Source organism: Salvelinus alpinus, chromosome 11, assembly GCF_045679555.1.
Source record: "Salvelinus alpinus chromosome 11, SLU_Salpinus.1, whole genome shotgun sequence".
NCBI lineage: Eukaryota > Metazoa > Chordata > Actinopteri > Salmoniformes > Salmonidae > Salvelinus > Salvelinus alpinus.
In genome coordinates this window covers 59,967,326-59,989,109 of record NC_092096.1, presented here as the reverse complement: position 1 = coordinate 59,989,109, position 21,784 = coordinate 59,967,326, and the positions used below count along the sequence as shown (strand labels likewise).

The 21,784-nt window shown below is 47.1% G+C and overlaps 1 protein-coding gene across 4 annotated transcripts; it reads right to left on the bottom strand.

Annotated features, from left to right (window-relative positions):
* Positions 1–2,313: 2,313 nt before the first annotated feature.
* LOC139534574 (E3 ubiquitin-protein ligase DTX4-like) lies at positions 2,314–21,659 on the bottom strand. Of its 4 annotated transcripts, XM_071333808.1 has the most exons (9): positions 21,273–21,659; positions 20,788–20,835; positions 20,375–20,589; positions 16,497–17,640; positions 6,757–6,818; positions 6,300–6,461; positions 5,533–5,915; positions 5,298–5,387; positions 2,314–5,145 (listed from the first exon to the last, which is right to left on the bottom strand). In XM_071333808.1, exons 3-9 carry the CDS (start codon positions 20,580–20,582, stop codon positions 4,915–4,917), a joined length of 2,280 nt encoding a protein of 759 aa, XP_071189909.1. In that variant the 5' UTR covers positions 20,583–20,589; positions 20,788–20,835; positions 21,273–21,659; the 3' UTR covers positions 2,314–4,914. The 4 variants fall into 4 exon arrangements, with proteins under 4 accessions (XP_071189909.1, XP_071189908.1, XP_071189910.1 ...); XM_071333807.1 differs by lacking the exon at positions 20,788–20,835; XM_071333809.1 differs by lacking the exon at positions 20,788–20,835 and having other exon boundaries at positions 16,497–17,601.
* Between the last annotated feature and the right edge of the window lie 125 nt (positions 21,660–21,784).

Here is a 21,784-nt window from a genome sequence, read left to right as displayed (position 1 = left end):
GGCAGGGCTACGGGGACCATTCAACCTGGTAAGGTTGGGGAGGCTCGGTGCTCAAGAGCACGTGTCCTCCTTCACGGTCCGGTATATCCGGCGCCACCTTCCCACCCCAGCTCAGTACCACCAGTGCCTACACCACGCACCAGGCTTCCAGTGCATCTCCAGAGCCCTGTTCCTCCTCCACGCACTCTCCCTATGGTGCGTGTCTCCAGCCCAGTGCCTCCAGTTCCGGCACCACGCACCAAGCCTCCTGTGCGTCTCCAGAGCCCTGTACGCACTGTTCCTTCTCCCCGCACTCGCCCTGAGGTGCGTGCCCTCAGCCCGGTACCTCCAGTTCCGGTACCACGCACCAGGCCTAGAGTGCGCCACGAGAGTCCAGTGTGCCCTGTTGTTGTTCCCCGCACTAGCCTGAAGGTGCGTGTCCTTAGCCCGGTACCTCCAGTTCCGGTACCACGCACCAGGCCTACAGTGCGTCTCAGCCGGCCAGAGTCTGCCGTCTGCCCAGCGGCGCCTGAACTGCCCGTCTGCCCAGCGGCCCCTGAACTGCCCGTCTGCCCAGCGGCGCCTGAACTGCCCGTCTGCCCAGCGGCGCCTGAACTGCCCGTCTGCCCAGCGGCGCCTGAACTGCCCGTCTGCCCTACGCCGTCTGAACTGTCCGTCTGCCATGAGCCTGCAAAGCCGCCCGTCTGCCATGAGCCTGCAAAGCCGCCCGTCTGCCATGAGCCTGCAAAGCCGCCCGTCTGCCATGAGCCTACAGAGCCGTCCGCCAGACAGGAGCCGCTAGAGCCGTCCGCCAGACAGGAGCCGCTAGAGCCGTCCGCCAGACAGGAGCCGCTAGAGCCGTCCGCCAGACAGGAGCCGCTAGAGCCGTCCGCCAGACCGGATCAGCCAGAGCCTTCCGCCAGACCGGATCAGCCAGAGCCTTCCGCCAGACCGGATCAGCCAGAGCCTTCCGCCAGACCGGATCAGCCAGAGCCTTCCGCCAGACCGGATCAGCCAGAGCCTTCCGCCAGACCGGATCAGCCAGAGCCTTCCGCCAGACCGGATCAGCCAGAGCCTTCCGCCAGACCGGATCAGCCAGAGCCTTCCGCCAGACCGGATCAGCCAGAGCCTTCCGCCAGACCGGATCAGCCAGAGCCTTCCGCCAGACCGGATCAGCCAGAGCCTTCCGCCAGACCGGATCAGCCAGAGCCTTCCGCCAGACCGGATCAGCCAGAGCCTTCCGCCAGACCGGATCAGCCAGAGCCTTCCGCCAGACCGGATCAGCCAGAGCCTTCCGCCAGACCGGATCAGCCAGAGCCTTCCGCCAGACCGGATCAGCCAGAGCCTTCCGCCAGACCGGATCAGCCAGAGCCTTCCGCCAGACCGGATCAGCCAGAGCCTTCCGCCAGACCGGACCTGCCAGAGTCCCTCAGCCCGGACCTGCCAGAGTCCCTCAGCCCGGACCTGCCAGAGTCCCTCAGCCCGGACCTGCCAGAGTCCCTCAGCCCGGACCTGCCAGAGTCCCTCAGCCCGGACCTGCCAGAGTCCCTCAGCCAGGAGCTGCTGCCCCTTATCCCGGAGCTGCTGCCCCTTATCCCGATGCTGCCCCTTTATTTAGGTGGGTTGAGTTGGAGGGTGGTCATTGGGAGGGGGATACGGAAGCGGGGAGTGACTATGGTGGGGTGGGGACCTCGTCCACCGCCAGAGCCGCCACCGTGGACAGACGCCCACCCAGACCCTCCCCTAGACTTTGTGCTGGTGCGCCCGGAGTTCTCACCTTAAGGGGGGGGGTTCTGTCACGTTCCTGACCTGTTTTCTCTTGTTTTGTATGTCTTTATTGGTCAGGGCGTGAGTGTTGGGTGGGTAGTCTATGTTTTGTATTTCTATGTTGGGTTTTGTGTTCGGCCTGGTATGATTCTCAATTAGAGACAGGTGTGTATCGTTTGTCTCTGATTGAGAGTCATACTAAGGCAGCCAGGGTTTCACTGGGGTTTTGTGGGTGTTTGTTCCTGTGTCAGTGTTTGGGCCACACAGGACGGTTGAAGGTTAGTCACGTTTGTTGTTTTGTAGTTTTGTAGTGTCTTGTTTTCATTAAAAGTATGATTAATCACCAATCCGCATCTTGGTCCGATCCATGCTCCTCCTCGTCTGAGGAGGAGAACAACAATGACTGCCGTTACAGGTGAGGACCTAGAGATCAGGTTAAGGCTACTGGAATTCTTGCAGTTTGGTTGTTTCAGTAAAATAATTGCACGCCTTTACCAACTGCTTAGTGTACTTGCCCCGGGTAATAGGGAAACCCTTAATGTCACACATTAAAAAACACCAACACCGTTATCATAATAGTCATGTTAATTTAATAGTCCCACGGTTACTTAAAATCTTTTTTACATGTTACCACTTTCTCTGCCATCATAGATGTCTCCACGTCACTCGTTCTCACCATTACAACTTTTACAGAGGTTTTATACAAAGTGTGAATGAGCCTTCAACCGTTGTTTTATTCCCATTGACAGACATGTGCCTGGGAAAGAAAATGATATGTACCAAATTGAGCATTGCAAGAACTGACATAAAACATGACTGACTACATAAAGTCCTACATTTCCCAATCCAGCTGCAGGAGTCATCGAAAGAATTACAAGGTCACATGACGTACCAAATGCATGTACCCCTACTCACAAAGTAGAATGGCTATGTAGTCTTCATGTAGTCACACAGCTTTAAATGTGGCTAAACAATACCTCAAAGTGAAAAAATAGTGGTTTTGAATTATTTGAACTTAACAATTTGATACAAACGATTAAAAAATAGAGAGCACATTAAATAAAGGAGGTATTAAGTGTACAGTTACGTTATACTCGTACCTTTAAAAATGGTTTAATGGTTTTAAGTCGTGTACATTAACACATATATCCAGTGCATACAGAAAGTATAAATGTTGGCCTAACATTGTATGTTAACACATACCAATAAATATTGTCAACAGTACCACTTTATAAGCAGGTCCGTCATGAACCTAACACAAACCGACTGGACTGTTTGACCACAGGTTAGATTGACGACAGAGCAAATCTTTCAAACGTGTACCTCGTTATGGCAAAAACAATAGAAGGTTTGCTTTCCTTAGAGCTGCCAATGGTGCCAACGGTGTCCAAAACAAAGAAAATACAATGAAACCCAAAGTAGTTTTAACTGTTTTATCTAACATTCCATGCTTCCTTTTGACTGAAGGAAAAAAGAGAGAATGCCCTGTGCAGTGCAAATCTGACCTCTGGTGGCAGGTCCAATCATAGCTTTATTTCTGACTTCTCAACCGTCTATAGGGGCCTTTTTTCATTTCCTGTTCTTTCATCTGAATTGACATGAAAGAATAGGAGAGGAAGCTACACAAGACTATTGAGATGCACCCATGGTCTGAGGACTCTTATTTTGTACATTTAGACTCACCCACCCCATCAAGAGGGTTCCCAAATCATTCATATTGATTGGCAACGGATGAGTCTAAAATCGATGTTCAGTGAAATTTTTTGAACACACTTATAGTGGCTCGTAATACTCAGGAGCGAGCCCTCCCGAGAAGACTCAAGCTTGACACATCTCCTTACAATGCCACATATAGAAAATAATGCTCTGGCAATCAAATAGACAACGTACAATGTTAAAAATTAAGAACAAAATGGAATGTAAAAATGATACTCAACTCAACTGAGCCAATATATATCAACTATTTAAAATGTACAACAATGCATTTTCCAAATGGTACAGCAATTAATAAAATACCGATAAGAACCTAGAGGAAACGGGAATGTATTTTCGATAAGTACCACTAGAGGGCAGTAAACACTCATGCTCACACATATCCAGTCATAAACTTGAGATATTTTGAACGTTCTCTGTAAAGTTTTCTGCACCCTCAGTGGGGGAAGGTTCAACCGGATGCATCCGGTTTTCATAGCAAATGGAAATAGAGACGGACTTCTTCTTTTGGACTTTAACGAGGCGACATCACAGAGCTAACCGTCTTTGGTGACACTCCATCTCAACTCCTCCTCCGCATTTACTGGATTGGTTAAACAGTGCAGATTCAGAAGAGAAAATCCCCTAACAGTTTTTTATTTTCTTGTCAGGACTAGAAAGAAAGAAACGCCGCTCAGACGATTCTTTTAAGCCTGCTATGTTAGGTTATGTTTTCTGTAACGAGAGATTTGTTACTATGCTGCCAAAGGTCTAATACTTTAAGCCTAGTATTCTCTCTTGCCCTCTTCCATTCAATACCCTATTAAGCATATTCCCTTTAATACCCATTTTTTTGCGCTCATCATACCACTTACAGCCGCTCTGGTAAACTTGGTACACCATTGAATTCAAATGGACCAATTAAGATTCAGTACATTCTTGTCGAACTCTCAGGGTCTAAACGACAGCTTCTGTCCAACAATGAATTGCATGTGCACTGTGGCCTCAAACCTCTCACTGAATTACATTTTGTGACAGCCCCATTAATGTAGCAGAAAAAAAATATACATTCCATCATACAACTGACCCATGCAGCGGAGCCGACCCACAGCCCACCTGCTCAGAGGGTTTCTAATGTCGTACCTCAGTTAGCGTCCCTAGAAACTAGAGCCAGAAAGTCTATTTGTCTGTTTCTCTATTTGTTTTATGTCCCGTTGGTTCTTTTTTTGGCTCATCTGTTCATCGGTTCATTAATTTCTTCTCGTATGCTGTCTTTCAGGCTGTCTGTTTCTGTGGGTGTCACAATTGTACCGTCTGTGTTCATTTCTGTACTTCTCTTTTTCAAAACATATTCATATGTCTATGACTCCCCCTCTCCATTCCTTTGTCTCTCTGACTGTATGTTCATTGTTTTAGCCATGCCCTCCAGTGTCTGACAAGTCTCTCTGTTGCTGTTTCCCCATCGGCCCGTCTAGCTCAGTCTCTGGGTAGGCACTCCTCCTCGGTGATCCCCTGGGCCTTAAGCTCCTCCAGAACGTTGTCCAGGTGGCCTGGGTCGGGGTAGCCGTGTCCTGTCAGGTTGGAGCCGAACTCCGTCTTGTGGTGCACCTCATTCCAGATGACTGTGTCCGACTCGCCCGTGGTGCTGGATGTGCCCACTGAGAAGATGAGCCGCCGGTCCCACGCCACCAGCAGCAGCCTCAGTACCTGGGGGGGAGAAAGAGACGGAGTGAGAGAGAGAGAAGGAGGAAATTAATTAGCCACATAGTCCAGTCATTTCATCCACTGCAAACCGGTACAACTGGGTAAACTAGTAATCAAGAAGTTAAACATTAAACAGGAAGTAGGCTGGTGTTTACCTTGCGTCCCTTCTCGCTGTCAGGGAGGTAGCAGTGTCGGGGGAATCCCCGGGCGGTGAAGGGCTTGCCTGGGTTCGGGTGCTCAGGGCCCTGGGAAAGGTGAAAGGTCACGATTAGAATGTAAACAAGTGACATGTACAGTAGTTCTTCCTAAGTACTAAAGAGTGAATTGAAAATGATGGTCAACATCATGATTTACAGAACATCAGATGTGGATAAGCAATAAGGCTGTTACCTGGATGCCTGGCGGGATGTTATAGATGATGCGGATGGTTTTGCAGTCGGGGTGGCCGGGCAGCGAATGGGGGATAACGTGATACTCCATCTTGCCAGGCGGCTGGTTGCCCGTCTTCACGCCGTAGATGGTCTTGCAGGTGGGGCACTGAAGGCTGCCATCCTTGTTGCCATTGTTGTACATGGCCACCAGACACTGTAGGTGGTACTGGTGCCCACACTGGGCCAGGCGACCCACCGACTCTGCCCGCTGGATGCCCCCAACACCGGGGCCTTTGTAGCCCGAGGGCCCAGGCAGGGCCTCCATGCAGATAGTGCAGTCCTCCTCTGGGGGGCTGCGGACCTTCTGAAGGTACCTCTTCACTACTTCCTCAGGGGTCTTGCCTGAGAGAAAGGGAGGAATGGATGAGAGAGAGATTTTCACAAATTTCCTATGCTGGTGTCTGACTGTGTGTGTGTGTGTGTGTGTGTGTGTGTGTGTGTGTGTGTGTGTGTGTGTGTGTGTGTGTGTGTGTGTGTGTGTGTGTGTGTGTGTGTGTGTGTGTGTGTGTGTTGTTTTGTGTGTGTGTGTGTGTGTGTGTGTGTGTGTGTGTGTGTGTGTGTGTGTGTGTGTGTGTGTGTGTGTGTGTGTGTGTGTGTGTGTGTGTGTGTCTCTGTGTGTGTGTGCGTGTCTGTCTGTCTCTGTCTCTGTCTGTGTGTGTGTGTGTGTGTGTGTGTGTGTGTGTGTGTGTGTGTGTGTGTGTGTGTGTCTCTGCATGCTACACCCACCTTTGCGAGCCTGCTTTTTGGTGGTCTTGCGGCAGCAGTGGCCGAGGCCGGGAACGGGCTTGATGTCACTCTTGCTGACGGGCGGGGGGTGGAGCACCAGCTTGGGGGGTCGGGTCAGACAGACAGGAAGTCCTGCGGCGCTCATCAGGATCCCTGTAATACCTAAAGACAACCAGCAGAAGGAGCAGTGAGACCACTTCTCCATCACCATCTATTAACACTGTTTACACACAATCTCATCCATCAGAAGCTACTCTCATTGACCATATGTGGGTCACATTAATTAAGAAATTAAACCTGATTCTCTGTAACACTGTCTATCATTGTTAGATAAAGTGGCCGTTGATAGGCCTAGCAACTAAGAGCGAAAATGAATTTGGACACTGGCATTTCCTTAACTAAGAAACTAGGCTTGTTGTTTATATTGTTTTGATAGTGTCTTAATGGCTGTTCCTACCTGCCAATGCAGGGTGGACAGGGCTGGATCCATTGAGGTTCTTCACAGGAACCGTTGGGACTCTGAAATACAAAACACACACTAGGGTTAAAAAAAACACTTCGTAACACACACACACACACACCTAGCAGACACAAACACACACCACACAGACAGACACACACACACACACACATTCGGATTAGGATTAGGCACACTAATTGCTGTGTCATAGGTAAACTGCAGGTGGGAAACGCACAGGTGACCATAGCGTCTGCTGTTTGCTGTGTCAAGGCTCACATCTTGTTTACAAGTCAAAGAGCTTTTACCAAGTCACGTTTTAGACACAATGGCTAAGTGGCTCATGGACTAGAATAGCACCATGTTGACATGTCGCTGCGCCAACCAGGACTCCCCTAGTTGTCTAAGCACTGGCTGAAAACAACAACCCTAACCTGAGCCAGCACTGCTTTATCGTTCAGTACATAGAAGGTTGTGAAACTTCTGAATATTTATCAACAGGAAATAGAACCCTTTGGAGTCAGCAGAGTTGGCCCGTTGGTCAATTTCATCTTAATTCCAATCACCTCAGAAATGGAATATCACTCCTATAGAAAAATGCCATGCCCAATATAACTGACAGGAATTGAAACAGAATTCAATAGCCAGGATTGAAATTGCCCATCATTCCCTACGGTCTTCTCTGTGGGACAACTGAAAGATTGCTGTGCTGTATCATTCTCATGATGAGACTCCACATTATTCGCAGTATAATCCAATCAGAAACCGTACTCACTTTGCGTTGAATTTGATTATGGTCATCTTGACTTTGATTGTGGAGTTTGTTTCTCAGCTGAATCTGCACAACACCTCAGCTACGAATAAATGTTTTATCCCAAAGACGCTTCCCGCTATCGCTTCTCCAAGCTTTAATCTTTCTCAATTCTATCTTACTTCTCCTTTCCAAATCTAAAGAATAAATCCTTGTTAACCTCAGATACGCCGTATCTCCCTGCTCCAGTCTCCCTCTCTAGATCAGTCAGTAGGTGTATGATTGTCCCATCTTATTCCTCTGGCTCTTATAAGGATAATCCGCCTGTTTCCATCTGTTGATGTCACCACACCGAGATTACCTGTCTATTAGCACATCACCGTGCAAGGCCGCCATACGGCAGACAGACACCAGCGCATACTGTAGTAATGACATTAGCTGGGGTCACACCCTCTAACCCTCGACACTAACCCTCTAGGCAATGCTGTGGGATTTCACTGAGGGATAGTACATGACGTGAAGCAGGGGCTGGGATTGGTCTCGGGTGATTAATAAGGATCCGCCCCCCTTTTTTTTATTTACATTTTGCCAAAAATGACATACCCTAATCTAACTGCCTGTAGCTCAGGACCTGAAGCAAGGATATGCCTATTCTTGATACCATTTGAAAGGAAACACTTTGAAGTTTGTGGTAATGTGCAATAAATGTAGGAGAATATAACACATTAGATCTGGTAAAAGATAATACAAAGAAAAGAACATGTGGTTTTTTGTACCATCATCTGTGAAATGCAAGAGAAAGGCCATAACGAATTATTCTAGCCCAGGCGCAATTTAGACCTTGGTCAATAGATGTCAGCAGTGTATGTGCAACGTTTTAGACTGATCCAATGAACTATTGCATATCAAATCAAACTTTATTTGCCCCATGCGCCGAATACAACAAGTGTAGACTTTACCGTGAAATGCTTACTTACAAGCCCTTAACCAACAGTGCAGTTCAAGAAGAAGAAAATATTTACCAAGTAGGCTAAAATAAAAAGTAATAATAAAAAGTAACACAATAAGAATAACAACAATGAGGCTATATACAGGGGGCACCGGTACCGAGTCAGTGTGCAGTGGTACAGGCTAGTTGAGGTAATCTGTACATGTAGGTGGGGGCGAAGTGACTGCATAGGTAACAAACAGCGAGTAGCAGCAGCGAGTAGCAGTCAATGTAAATAGTCCGGGTGGCGATTTTTATGAATTGTTCAACAGTCTAATGGCTTGGGGGTAGAAGCTGTTGAGGAGCCTTTTGGTCCTAGACTTGGCGCGCCGGTACCGCTTGCAGTGCGGTAGCAGAGAAAGCAGTCTATAACTTGGGTGACTGGAGTCTCTGATAATTTTATGGGCTTTCCTCTGACACCGCCTATTATATAGGTCCTGGATGGCAGGAAGCTTGGCCCCAGTGATGTACTGGGCCATTCGCACTACCCTCTGTAGCGCCTTATGGTCAGATGCCGAGTAGTTGACATACAAGGCGGTGATGCAACTGGTCAGGATGCTCTCAATGGTGCAGCTGTAGAACCTATTGAGGATCTGGGGACCCATGCCCAATCTTTTCAGTCTCCTGAGGGGGAAAATGTTTTGTCGTGCCCTCTTCACGACTGTCTTGGTATGTTTGGACCATGATAGTTCGTTGGTGATGTGGACACCAAGGAACTTGAAACTCTCGACCTGCTCCACTACAGCCCCGTCGATGTTAATGGGGGCCTGTTCGGCCCGCCTTTCCTGTAGTCCAAGATCAGCTCCTTTGTCTTGCTCACATTGAGGGAGAGGTTGTTGTCCTGGCACCACACTGCCAGTTCTCTGACCTCCTCCCTATAGGCTGTCTCATCGATGTCGACTGTTGTGTTGTCAGCAAACTTAATGATTGTGTTGGCCATGCAGTCGTGGGTGAACAGGGAATACAGGAGGGGACTAAGTACACACCCCTGAGGGGCCCCAGTGTTAAGGATCAGTGTGGCAGACGTGTTGTTTTCTACTCTTACCACCTGGTGGCAGCCCGTCAGGAAGTCCAGGATCCAGTTGCAGAGGGAGGTGTTTAGTCCCAGAGTCATTAACTTAGTGATGAGCTTCCTGGGCAATATGGTGTTGAACACTGAGCTGTAGTCAATGACCAGCATTCTCACATAGGTGTTCCTTTTGTCCAGGTGAAAGGGCAGTGTGGAGTGCGATTGAGATTGCATCATCTGTGGATCTGTAGGGGCGGTATGCGAATTAGAGTGGGTCTAGGGTGTCCGGGAGGATGCTGTTGATGTGTGCCATGACCAGCCTTTCAAAGCACTTCATGGCTACCGACACGAGTGCCACAGGGCGGTAATCATTTAGGCAGGTTACCTTCGCTTCCTTGGGCACAGGAACTATGGTGGTCTGCTTGAAACATGTAGGTATTACAGAATCGGTCAGGGAGAGGTTGAAAATGTCAGTGAAGACACTTGACAGTTGGTCCGCGCATGCTTTGAGTACACATCCTGGTAATCTGTCTGGCCCAGCGGCTTTGTAAATGTTGACCTGTTTAAAGGTTTTGTTCACATCGGCTACCGAGAGCGTTATCACACAGTCATCCAGAACAGCTGGTGCTCTCGTGCATGCTTCAGTGATGCTTGCCTCGAAGCGAGCATAAAGGCATTTAGCTCGTCTGGTAGGCTCGCGTCACTGGGCAGCTTGCGTCTGGGCTTCCCTTTGTAGTCCGTAATAGTTTTCAAGCCCTGCCACATCCGACGAGCGTCAGAGCCGGTGTAGTAGGATTCAATCTTAATCCTGTATTGACGCTTTGCTTGTTTGATGGTTCGTCTAGCATGGTATTCTTTCACTGTATTAGCTACTGTAAATTGGACAGTGCAGTTAGATTACCAAGAATTTAAGCTTTCTGCCCATATCAGATATCTATGTCCTGGGAAATGTTCTTGTTACTTACACCGTCATGCTAATCACATTAGAGCGAATAGTAAAAATGCTACATTAACCAAAGTCCGGTTCATCCACATATGCAAATTATTTTAAATAGGTACTGAAACATACTGTTAGCCCAGCAACTTGGATATTTCTTAGCATCTTTCTGTTTATGAAGACAACACTGCACTGACCAACTGTGGATCATTCGTTGAATATACATTACCATCCACCATACCCAAGGTCCATTCCTCAACAGAGATATTCCTCATCTGCACATTTAGAACTAGTTAAACCCCCATCAGTCCCTCTTTAAAAATGTTGGTATCACTTTATTTGGAAAGCCCCTGACCCCTACAGATGATCTAGCGTAGATGTTCCATAAGTACAATTGGTTTCATTTATCAAGTGTATCAGCTGCAACATGTTACAACTAATTTTAAAACTTGAGTGGCTGAGGAAATTAAACTAGCTATTACACGTCAACAGTTGTAGATTACTTCTAATTCATCCAATGACAATATTTAGTTAATCATTTGAGCATCTGTAATAGTCTGTGAACCTCTTACTTATTGCACTGTCCAAACACTCAATCAACTTTCAATTGTAGGCCATAGCGCTTTTAACATTATCCCAAGTAACCTCCAAAGGCTAAAGAAAATGACCCCATCCCTCCACAGGACCTGTCTGGTGTCATCCCCTAAATTGGCTGACCAATAGGGAAACCCCATGCATTTCATTGGGTCACCACCCTCCTGTATGGTAAACAAGTGACTGTCTGGGTTATCTATCCCCATGGTTCTGGTTTTCCCGCTCAGCCCAGTCAAAACTGTTCGCTGCTCTGGCACCCCAATGGTGGAACAAACTCCCTCACGACGCCAGGTCAGCGGAGTCAATCACCACCTTCCGGAGACACCTGAAACCCCACCTCTTTAAGGAATACCTAGGATAGGATAAAGTAATCCTTCTAACCCCCCCCCTTAAAAGAGTTAGATGCACTATTGTAAAGTGGTTGTTCCACTGGATATCATAAGGTGAATGCACCAATTTGTAAGTCGCTCTGGATAAGAGCGTCTGCTATATGACTTAAATGTAAATGTAAATGTTCTCTCAGGGATATTAAGGTGTTGATGAATGTATGAATGAAACAGCACCTTCTGAACTAGAGCAGTAGATATAAACACATTGGGGAACACACTCGTGCCAGGGAGCGAACCTGCAAGGTGTGAGATACGGAAGGATGGAGAACGGGTGGAGGAGAGAGGAAAAGAGTGAAGGAGGGGAGGGAGAGCGACAAGGTGAGGAGGAGTTGGGACTTGGGAGTTAACTGTGTTGTTTAGTCACGTTTGTTTGATCCCTGGAGCACTAGAAATTATATGACAAGAATAGTCACACACAGCCTGGCCATAGGAAACATATACACCCACAAGCTCTAAAATCATGTGTTGTGGGTCAGATCCTAAAACAACCGTCTGGTTCACAGATACCTGGAAATATACACACAATTGCCAGGAACACTGTGCCTGGACCACTGACATGCACACACGTGACAGGGGAGAAAGGGGTTGACCCTGTAACGTCATGGGTTAATCTCTTGACGTGGTTGACCATGCCCCAACCACTCCTTTTGTCACGCCTGCCCCCTGCTCCCCCTCTCTGGCGCTCGAAGGCGCCAAGCGGCCCATCCTTACGCACACCTATCACCATCGTTATGTGCATCATCGGTTCATTGGAATCACCTGAAATCCATCACTTATTGATTGCCTCCCCTATATCTGTCTATTCCTCAGTTTCATCACCGTGTCTGCATTAATGTAGTTTTGTTCCCCCTGTCCAGACGCTATCCTTGTTTTGTTTCATGTCGTTTATTTATTAAATATTCACTCCCTGTACATGCTTCTCGTATCCCAGCATTTGTCATCACAGAATGCTGACACCACAATATTGGAAGCATCAGGGAGTTTTTTGTTTCTGTTTTTTTGTTGGTGACGTCGGGTCTGGGTGCCGCTGCCGAAGGAACCGGGGGTGCCTTAGCTGGCTTGAGAAGTTTTCTTGCCTCATTTGGCTCAGTAGGCTCCCATCCCACGTCATACCTCAGCCGGCTCGTCGGGCTCCCACGCCTCAGCCGGCTCGTCGGGCTCCCACGCCTCAGCCGGCTCGTCGGGCTTCCACGCCTCAGTCAGCTCCCATGCCTCAGTCGGCCCGTCAGGCTCACCCAGGTGGAACGCCTGGTGGCACCCCTAGAGGGGTGGCTACTGTCACGCCTGCTTCCACTCCCCCTCTTTGGCGCTCGAGGGCGCCAGACAGCCCATCAAACTTGCCAAACAAACGTGAACAGAGTTTACAACTATGCTATGAAGTGTTGAATGCATTAATCAATTAAACGTATTGGGCCGGTGTCCTGGACACAGATTAAGCCTAGTCCTGGAAGCACTTCGAATTTGTCCCTCAAATCAAACGTTATTAGTCACACACACGTGTTTAGCAGATGTTATTGCGGGTGTAGCGACTGTTTCTAGCTCCAACAGTGCAGTAATATCTAACAAGAAATATCTAACAATTTCATAACAATATACACAATATACACAAATCTAAAGTAAAGGAATGGAATTAAGAATATATAAATATTTGGAAGAGCAATATCGGAGCGGCATAGACTAAAATACAGTAGAATAGAATAGAATACAGAATATAAATATGTAAACATTATTAAAGTGACTAGTGTTCCATTATTAAGTGCTCAGTGATTTCAAGTCTATGTATATAGGGCAGCAGCCTCTAATGTGCTAGTGATGGTTATTTAACAGTCTGATGCCTTGAGATAGAAGCTGTTTTTCAGTCTCTCGGGTCCCAGCTTTGATGTAGCTGTACTGACCTCGCCTTCTAGATGATCGCAGGGTGAACAGGCAGTGGCTCGGTTGGTTGTTGTCCTTGATTATCTTTTTGGCCTTCCTGTGACATCGGGTGCTGTAGGTGTCCTGGAGGGCAGGTGCAATTGCCGTACCAGGCGGTGATACAGCCCGACAGGATGCTCTCAATTGTGCATCTGTAAAAGTTTGTGAGGGTTTTAGGTGCCAAGCCAAATTCCTTCAGCATCCTGAGGTTGAAGAGGCTCTGTTGCGCCTTCTTCACCACAGTGTCTGTGTGGGTGGACCATTTCAGTTTGTCAGTGATGTGTACGCCGAGGAACTTGAAGCTTTCCATCTTCTCCACTGCGGTCCCGTCAATGTGGATAGGGGAGTGCTCCTTCTGCTGTTTCCTGAAGTCCACAATCAGCTCCTTTGTTTTGTTGACGTTGAGTGAGTGGTTATTTTCCTGGCACCACACTCCCAGGGCCCTCACCTCCTCCCTGTAGGCTGTCTCGTCATTGTTGGTAATCAGTTTATTATTTTGGAAATCCCATTTTCCCCCCACAAAATAGGCCTGAAACTGTCTGAAACTGCCCTCTCATAAAACTATATGTCACTTCACAAAAAATTATAATTGAAAATTAATTAATAAGCAAGTTATCAGTGATTCTTGTCAAACAAACTAGGCGTCCCTCAAATAGCCGACCCTCCACAAGCCCACAAATACATCTCTCAGCCTCTGACACCAGACTTCAGCTACTGTCTGTCTGGTATAGTTCAAGTATGGTTTGGGGCTCCCGAGTGGCGCAGCGGTCTAAGACACTGCATCTCAGTGCTAGAAGCATCACTATAGACCCTGGTTTCGATTCCAGGCTGTATCACAACCGGTCGTGATTGGGAGTCCCATAGGGTTGCGCACAATTGGCCCAGTGTCGTTCGGGTTAGGGTAGGCCGTCATTGTAAATATGAATTTGTTCTTAACTGGCTTCCCTAGTTAAATAAAGGTAAAATAAAAAAAAGTCTTAGCTCTTCCCAGTGAGTTGGTCACTCAGCAAAAAGTGCCCTCTAATGCTAAGAGGAGATCATTGCTACACTCTCACTCTTCTCACAATAACACATTCCTTCAAACAGCGCCAGTAACTATGTCAATATTGATACTCGCCCTGTGGGCCTATCCTCAGGTGACAACTCATCTATTTGCATGTATGTATTACCTAAGTATCTGCTACCTCAGTTTAAAAACGACCTGGGTTGTCCTTTGCCAGGATCCCAAACCACACAGTATCTTGCATTCAATCTCAAATCACCCCCTTACCCCTATACACAGATTTGAAAAAATTAGACAGGTAATATGGCACATGCAAAAGTGATATGGAAGAAGGTGGAGCTTAAACCTGTCTCTCCTATGCTTTCCCATCTACACATGCTTGGGTACTGGATAGTGGCTTATTATAGCATTTACCAGTATGACATGACCCCAAGTCCCTACCCCTAGACACTTCTCAATGGCCCCTTGTCAATCTGAAAAGATGGCATTGGTGAAAGCAATATAGTAGTTGTCTAAACCAAGCCTCTCAGGCACCAGGAACACATCTCAAACTGAGACGCTGCTTTGTGTCTCCAAGACTGGAGACGTATGCCTCTGACAACCCCCCCTCCCCTTCCCACTCCCTCCTCAACCAAATGTCCCCTATCAACAAGTCTCATGTCTCCATATTACCCCCATCGCCACCCCCCATCAATGTCACATTCACTCTCAGGTCCAACTCCCCAACCAATACCACAGAGCAGTCACGCAGCTTCGGTTTCTCAGGGTAACACTTGGGCCAGTCGCTACAACGTTGGGATCTCCTCATACCCCCTGCCCTGAGAACCCCCTGCCTCTGCCCATGTCCCAACATTGTTTTGTAAATGGGAACCAGGCCTCGGCTGTGCCCACAATGGTTGTCACGGTGACCGCACCCTGACACACACACACACACACACACACACACACACACACACACACACACACACACACACACACACTCACACTCACACTCACACTCACACTAACAGGAATAGAGGGGCTTGTAAGAATGAGAATAGGCCTGGGAACTGTGTGTGTTAGGGAAGATGTCAGTATCTCCCCACTCCCTCCTCCACCCTCCTCCCCCCTCCTGTCCCTCACATTCTAACTGGGTGAATCAAATCTGAGTGACACTTGTGAAAATGCCGCATTCTTTATATGAATACGTTGTTTGGGTGTTGCTTTCACATGGAAATGAACAGGCTAACAGAATTTGTCATAAGGATTAAAGGCTTATGAATTCTAATGAGCTGTTTATGTCAGATATGGGCAGTGATTATGGAGGCATGTCTACGCTAGTGGTAACGCTTCGGATCAAAATGTATAAATTCCTTGCCTATCCTCATTTTTCCTACCTCGTGTCGTGTTTATCTGCGAGAGACAAGTCTGTACATTGGGTTAGTCGACCGTGTATCATGATGGCATTACCCATTGCATAGGGTACACAACACTACTGAATCTCATTCTCAACACTGAAAGCCCCTTGTCTTCAGAAAGAAAACTTGGCAAAACTCTTTGGGACGACTTCCCAGAGATGGGTTAAGCCTAGTTCTGTAGTAAAATGCATGTTCAATAGAGATTCTCTGAAGAGCCATTCAATATGTAAGAACAACACAAGCAGTGTTCCCATGTCTATTGATTTTAATGATAATATACTGATTCTATGACTTCAAGTATAGATTCTCAACAACAGCAACAACAAAAAATTGCTAGTGGTAGTCGGCTGTGCTTGCACCAAAACTTGAGTATTTCTCCTCCTATAGATTGGCCAATATCTTATTTTTAAATGGTGAGCCAATACGTTTTCAGCACTTTTTTTATACATGACTGATCAAAACTCATGTTATTATGGCTCTCTCTTGTCCCTCTGCAGCAGACATACAGTGAGCAATATGTTTGGAACATCGAAATGCAATAAAATCGCAGTATCAAATCGAAGTGCATATGGTGATAAATCGTGACACAAATTGTATCGTTTACCTACTGTAAGTATCGTGATAATATTGTATAGTGAAGTCCCTGCCCGAACAGGTGTAGTATTGGGATAGTACCTGGATAATTGATCATATAAAAGGACAAGGTGTAATATTAAGTGAACTGTAGTGACATAGCAACAGCTGGAGCAGTGACTCACCCGGAGGCGATAAGGGCTCTGGACTGGGCCATGGCGATGCGCTGCAGGGCGGGTCGGCTCAGCCCAGCCAGGCTGGCACGGGGAGGCAGGGGGGCGGCACAGGCCGCCGCCGCTGAAGACACCGGCCCCAGGACACGGGCAGAGGGCGAGGGGGTGCAGGAGGAAGCTGATGTGGAGATGAGAGGAGGGGGGGGCACGGGCATCGACAGAGGGGCAGAGGAAGCCATGGATGCCATGGAGAAGGAAGAGGAGGGGGTAAGAGCAGTACTGTTGGAGGTGATGGAGGAGGGCGGAGGAGGCGGAGGAGGCGGAAGAGGGGGTAGAGGCGGGGGAGGGGGCCGGGTGGAGGAGAGGGACAGGGCAGCGGTGGCCGAACCCAGGAGAGAGAGCGAGTGGGCAAAGCCACCGCCCCCTCCGACCCCCAAGCCACCGCTAGCCCCGCCCACGGACGTCCTGTGGTGAGGAAGGGACCTGCCCATGGAGGAGGGGGGACGGGGGAGGGTGAGCGAGTAGGACACCCCCATGGCCGAGTAACCCCCACCCAGTTTGGGGCTGGGAGGCTTGTTCTGGGGTGGCCTCCTGCCCAGGGTGTGGGCTGTTGCCATGGCGCCCGCCTTGACGCTTAGGAGCAGCATGCATTGCTGACAGGCGCAGGGCTGGCCCAGGGAGGTGATTGCGGAGGCTGGCAAGGCGCCGCTGGGGTAGGCGCTACCGTTCCCGTTCCCCATCCCGCTCAACCCCACCCCCATGCCTACTCCGGACACCCCCAAAAGTCCCCCGGGGCCGGGCCCCCAGGCGTGGTGTGACTTGGGAAGGGGACCCGAAACAAGTGGGTAAGCCAGGTCAGAGCGGCGCTGGATGCGGCGGCAGCGTTGCGTCTGCCCGTTGATCTGGGTCATGCTCTGGAAGTGGATGAGGTAGCAGAATCCCAGTGGCGCCAAGTCCAGCCAGGGCTGCTGGCGGTCGCGTGCCGCCTGGATGGCGATGCCCACCTCTGTGTCGTAGGCTGTCCACGAGCCTGTGTCGTTCTCCCACTCCCACAGCCAGCCCTGACCCGGCGCCGACGTGGGGTCGTAGAAGCTGCGGCGCACCGGTCTGAGGGTACCTGGGGTAACGGTAGAAAGACGAGGGTCACGCCACAGAACTACAGAGAGGGGAACAAGAAGGACCTGTTCCAGAAGACCTGTCAACTAACCACACACTGTCACACTGACAACATGTATTATTACACTAAGACACTGCATTAATAGACAAACATTGACACAAATCACTAGTATGTTTCTAGCCAAATCTCTAGACATGATTGTGTTTCTACTTTTATGTGATTTGATATGACCAGTTCAAGTTAAAAAAAAAGAAAAGGAAAATGGTGAATAAATGTTTTAAATAAGGCTTTGTTGTTGACTGAGACCAACAGAGCTACATGAGCTAAATGTTCTGTAGGCCCTGCTGTAATATTTGTTGTAGTCAAGCAGATTACACAACCAGCAAATTTGACATATAGGTGTGTGCTCGCTAAGAATTTGGGCAAACAGGCTAACAGCTTTCCCTTGGTAACCGCACACCATGTTCTGGATTGTGATTGGTCGCTGGCCTTGGTCGGGCTCAGAGCTGGTCATGTTTGCTTTCCCAGGGAGTCCAGAGACTAAACTCAGAGAATGTTCAATAAAGCCCTGTCCATACTGTTCACCTATTAAATGGGAATTAAATCACTTCTAATCCTGCAAAAAGATTAAATTGAGAATGACTTCTTTTAACGAAAACTACATTTTGGGAGAATAAATTGTGTAAAAGGGCTTTTTTTAATTTTTATTTCACCTTTATTTAACCAGGTAGGCCAGTTGAGAACAAGTTCTCATTTACAACTGCAACAATAAAAAACGAAAGCTTCAACTAAGAAGACACAAACCAATATAATGAATCTATCAATACAGTATGTTGTTCAAAACAATAGGGTTTGAATGTAAAGTATACTTGAAAAACATACATACTTAGTATAGTCTATTACAATTTAGAGACTATACTAGACACACAACAATGCCTGGAATGCAAGAGTGGAATGCAAGAGTAATTATTTAATTGAATCTGAACTCAACCCAACTACCCCCTTCTCTCAATGACCTCAGACTTCTGCAATTCATCTCTCTCTAGTTTTGGGACAAGGGCAGCCTACCCCCTCTCTCCCCACAGCTATCCCGGCCTGGGAAGCAGGCAGACTGCACAAAAGCTTTTGTCAGCCAAAGTTGAGAGGAGGGCGGTGGTCTTGGCCAAAGTGACAATTCTTCCCTTTGTGTTATCCCATACTTTCCTCACTTCAATGTGTGAAGACTTCTCTCTTTGCCAGCACCTAAAGTCTGGAGGGCTTGAGACAATCAGTACCATTCTACAGAATAGCATTAACAGCCTTAATAAGAGACCTATAAGGGAAAGTGTGGGGATGAAGGAAGGTTCAGATAGCATTTCACCTTCACCCTCTCTATTCAGATAGCCAGTCATAGGTGAGAGTAGAGTATATACAGGAGTTTTATAGGGATTTAATTTGGAAATGTGCTGCTCATGAGAAATGATGTGAGCCTTGCAGTTGCACTGTGAATCCAATCCAGGATTGCATGGTATGGGTATGTGTCATGATGACTGTGTGATAAAATAGTGTGTACCCTCTGCTTCCAACAAAAACATACTACTGATCAATGTGGTATAACTCCACACAAACAAGTGGGCAAGCTAAAACCGACCCCAATTTCCCCTCTGCCTTCTCATCTTTATTCATGATCATGTTTTGCATACTCATAATGAGAGGCCTGAACAGCTCATCCATAACTTTGGCCTACATACACTGTAGATGTCCACATACACACTACAACCAGTGACTAACCGCTGAGTATTGGCACACTGTACGCTCACAGCCTTTGAAGTCGTGAACACAGAAGCTGAAAAACCCTCCAGTCGTACTGTATGTATTCAATGTACATAGCAGGTTCCAGGGGCCTGTATGCATCAAGTGTCTCAGAATATGAGCGCTGATTTAGGATCAGTTTTTCCTTTTAGATTACAATGAATGAGATTTTATGTACCTAATGATAAGTGGACTCCCTAATGAGAACAAACTTTTTAAGCATGCAGTTTTCCAGGCCCAATTCAGTTGCTTTCCACATATTTCCATATATTTATTTCCAGATACCAGCATGCTCCAGTTTACTGCATGATGTAAAGGCGTATTCCAAGCCGTTGCATTTATCAAGAGTGGACTGCACTTGCAAGATGTGGAGAGAAGGAGCATAAAATCAGCTTGTAGCAACATGGAAGTGATGCAGGCTACTCGGTGTTGAGGTTTAAGATATGAATAGCACAATTTGGCTACCTCTCTATTTTATATTAGATTTTTTATTTAACTATCTCTATGCTAGGTTTCTCTTTAGCCCCTAACCATGTTATCCAGATCTAAAATGTAAATATGATAACAATGATGATGCTGACAGATTCTTGTGAAATATTGTTTTATAAAATGCAAAACACATGATCAAGAGAAAAAGAAAAAGATAACGGTTTGGCATAATGGAGGCAACTGCAGTTAACAAACAAGGCCTTGAAAAATATCAGTGAACAACAACAGTCTGCAACCGTGCATGCACACATAGGCTATAGCCTAGTCTGCATAAGATGTCGCATCAAACAATAACAGAAAGGCTGTTATTTAAAACATGAAATCAAATGTAGGTTATATGAGTTAAATTAGAAGTGCAGGCTATTGTATTGCTGTGTCGTATGCTACATCATCGGTTTCACTGCAGTAATAACACTGTAATAGCATAGGGCCAATTCATATTCCCTCAATACAAATAGGGCTATGTCACGGTTGTCAATCACATTCGTCTTACCGGTATCTTGTCGGAACTGGTGCATGGAATGCAAGTCGACGATGTAGGGCGAGAGGCGAGTGTCCACCTGGCCTAAGACAACACTACCACCCCGTGGGTCGTTGCGGATGACTGCCTCGATGTGGTGAGAGACCGCTGGGCTGTAAGGCCGCCAGCGCCCGTGCTCGTTCAGCCATTCCCATACCACCACGGCCGACGCTAGTAACATCCTACTCCTGCAAAAGAAAATAGCACAAATTACGCGTCTAAGTGGTTTTCTTTTTAGAAATGTCCTATTTTACACACATCTCCGTGCGCAGCTGCATCCATCTTGAGACATTTACCAGCTAGGATAGGCTATCGAAATATGTTTATATTAACTATAATATTGCAGCTCTGTCATAGGTAGGCTACCTATTGTCTGTGCAGCCTACCTTCCATGTTGATATCCCGTACAGGTAGCATACAACAATATTTCGTTCCTTTGTTCAAGCGAATCAATAAATCATTAGAATCGTTTTTCATATAGCAGGGCAAAAAAACAAGCAGGTTCCTTGCATTTTGGTCCGTATGCAGAAAAATGACGTATAGGTTAGGCTACTGAAATCATTTATATGGCACAATCCAATTTGGGTGTGTGAAGATGCTATGTGCTATGGTGGTGGTGCACTGAGTTTGGATACATCAAACATGAATAAAGTGGGTTACTGTAACAAGTGCCAGATATGGTTTCATTATGCATTATTTTAATAGATACAATGTCAGAGATAAGCAGCGAGCGCCCACTGGTCACTGAAAAGACCAACAACTGTCAGGAGTTCCACAGCTTTATTCCACTCTATACCCTTAACATGTTAGGCGTATTGGTTTATTTGTAGGTAGGCTATAGCCTAAAGTAAATCAATATAGACATATTTACCAATGCCGGGTAGCCTACTTTTAGTTCGCCTTCTTCTACCTCCAATCAAAGCCAATCCAGTGTGGGCTATGGTATTTTCGGTTATACGGTTTAGCGATTATCCATCTCGTTCTGTTAGAAAATATAGCCTAGTATTGCAAATCCAAGACGTTTGTGGCGAGAAAAATCACGGATTCGCGTTATATAATTGCCCTGACGTTCAATGCAATAGCTTTGTTTAGACTATTTGTTTGAATCTCTATGAAAGCGCATTTGGGTCTGCATAGCCAGGTCGTGCAATTGGTCCATGATGTGTCTTGGTTTTATGAGTGGGTTGCATTTATATGAGAGGACCACTGAAAATTATTCCGTGGGTGCTCCCGGCAAAAATAATATTTGACTAAATGTTGGCGTGAATGCTTGGACCAGTGTTTCACCCCGCCCAGTTTATAGGTAAAGTAACCAATCAAATTTCAGAAGCAATGCCCAATACTCCGCCCATGGCTGAGCGGACAAGGAAGCGTAATGTGCAA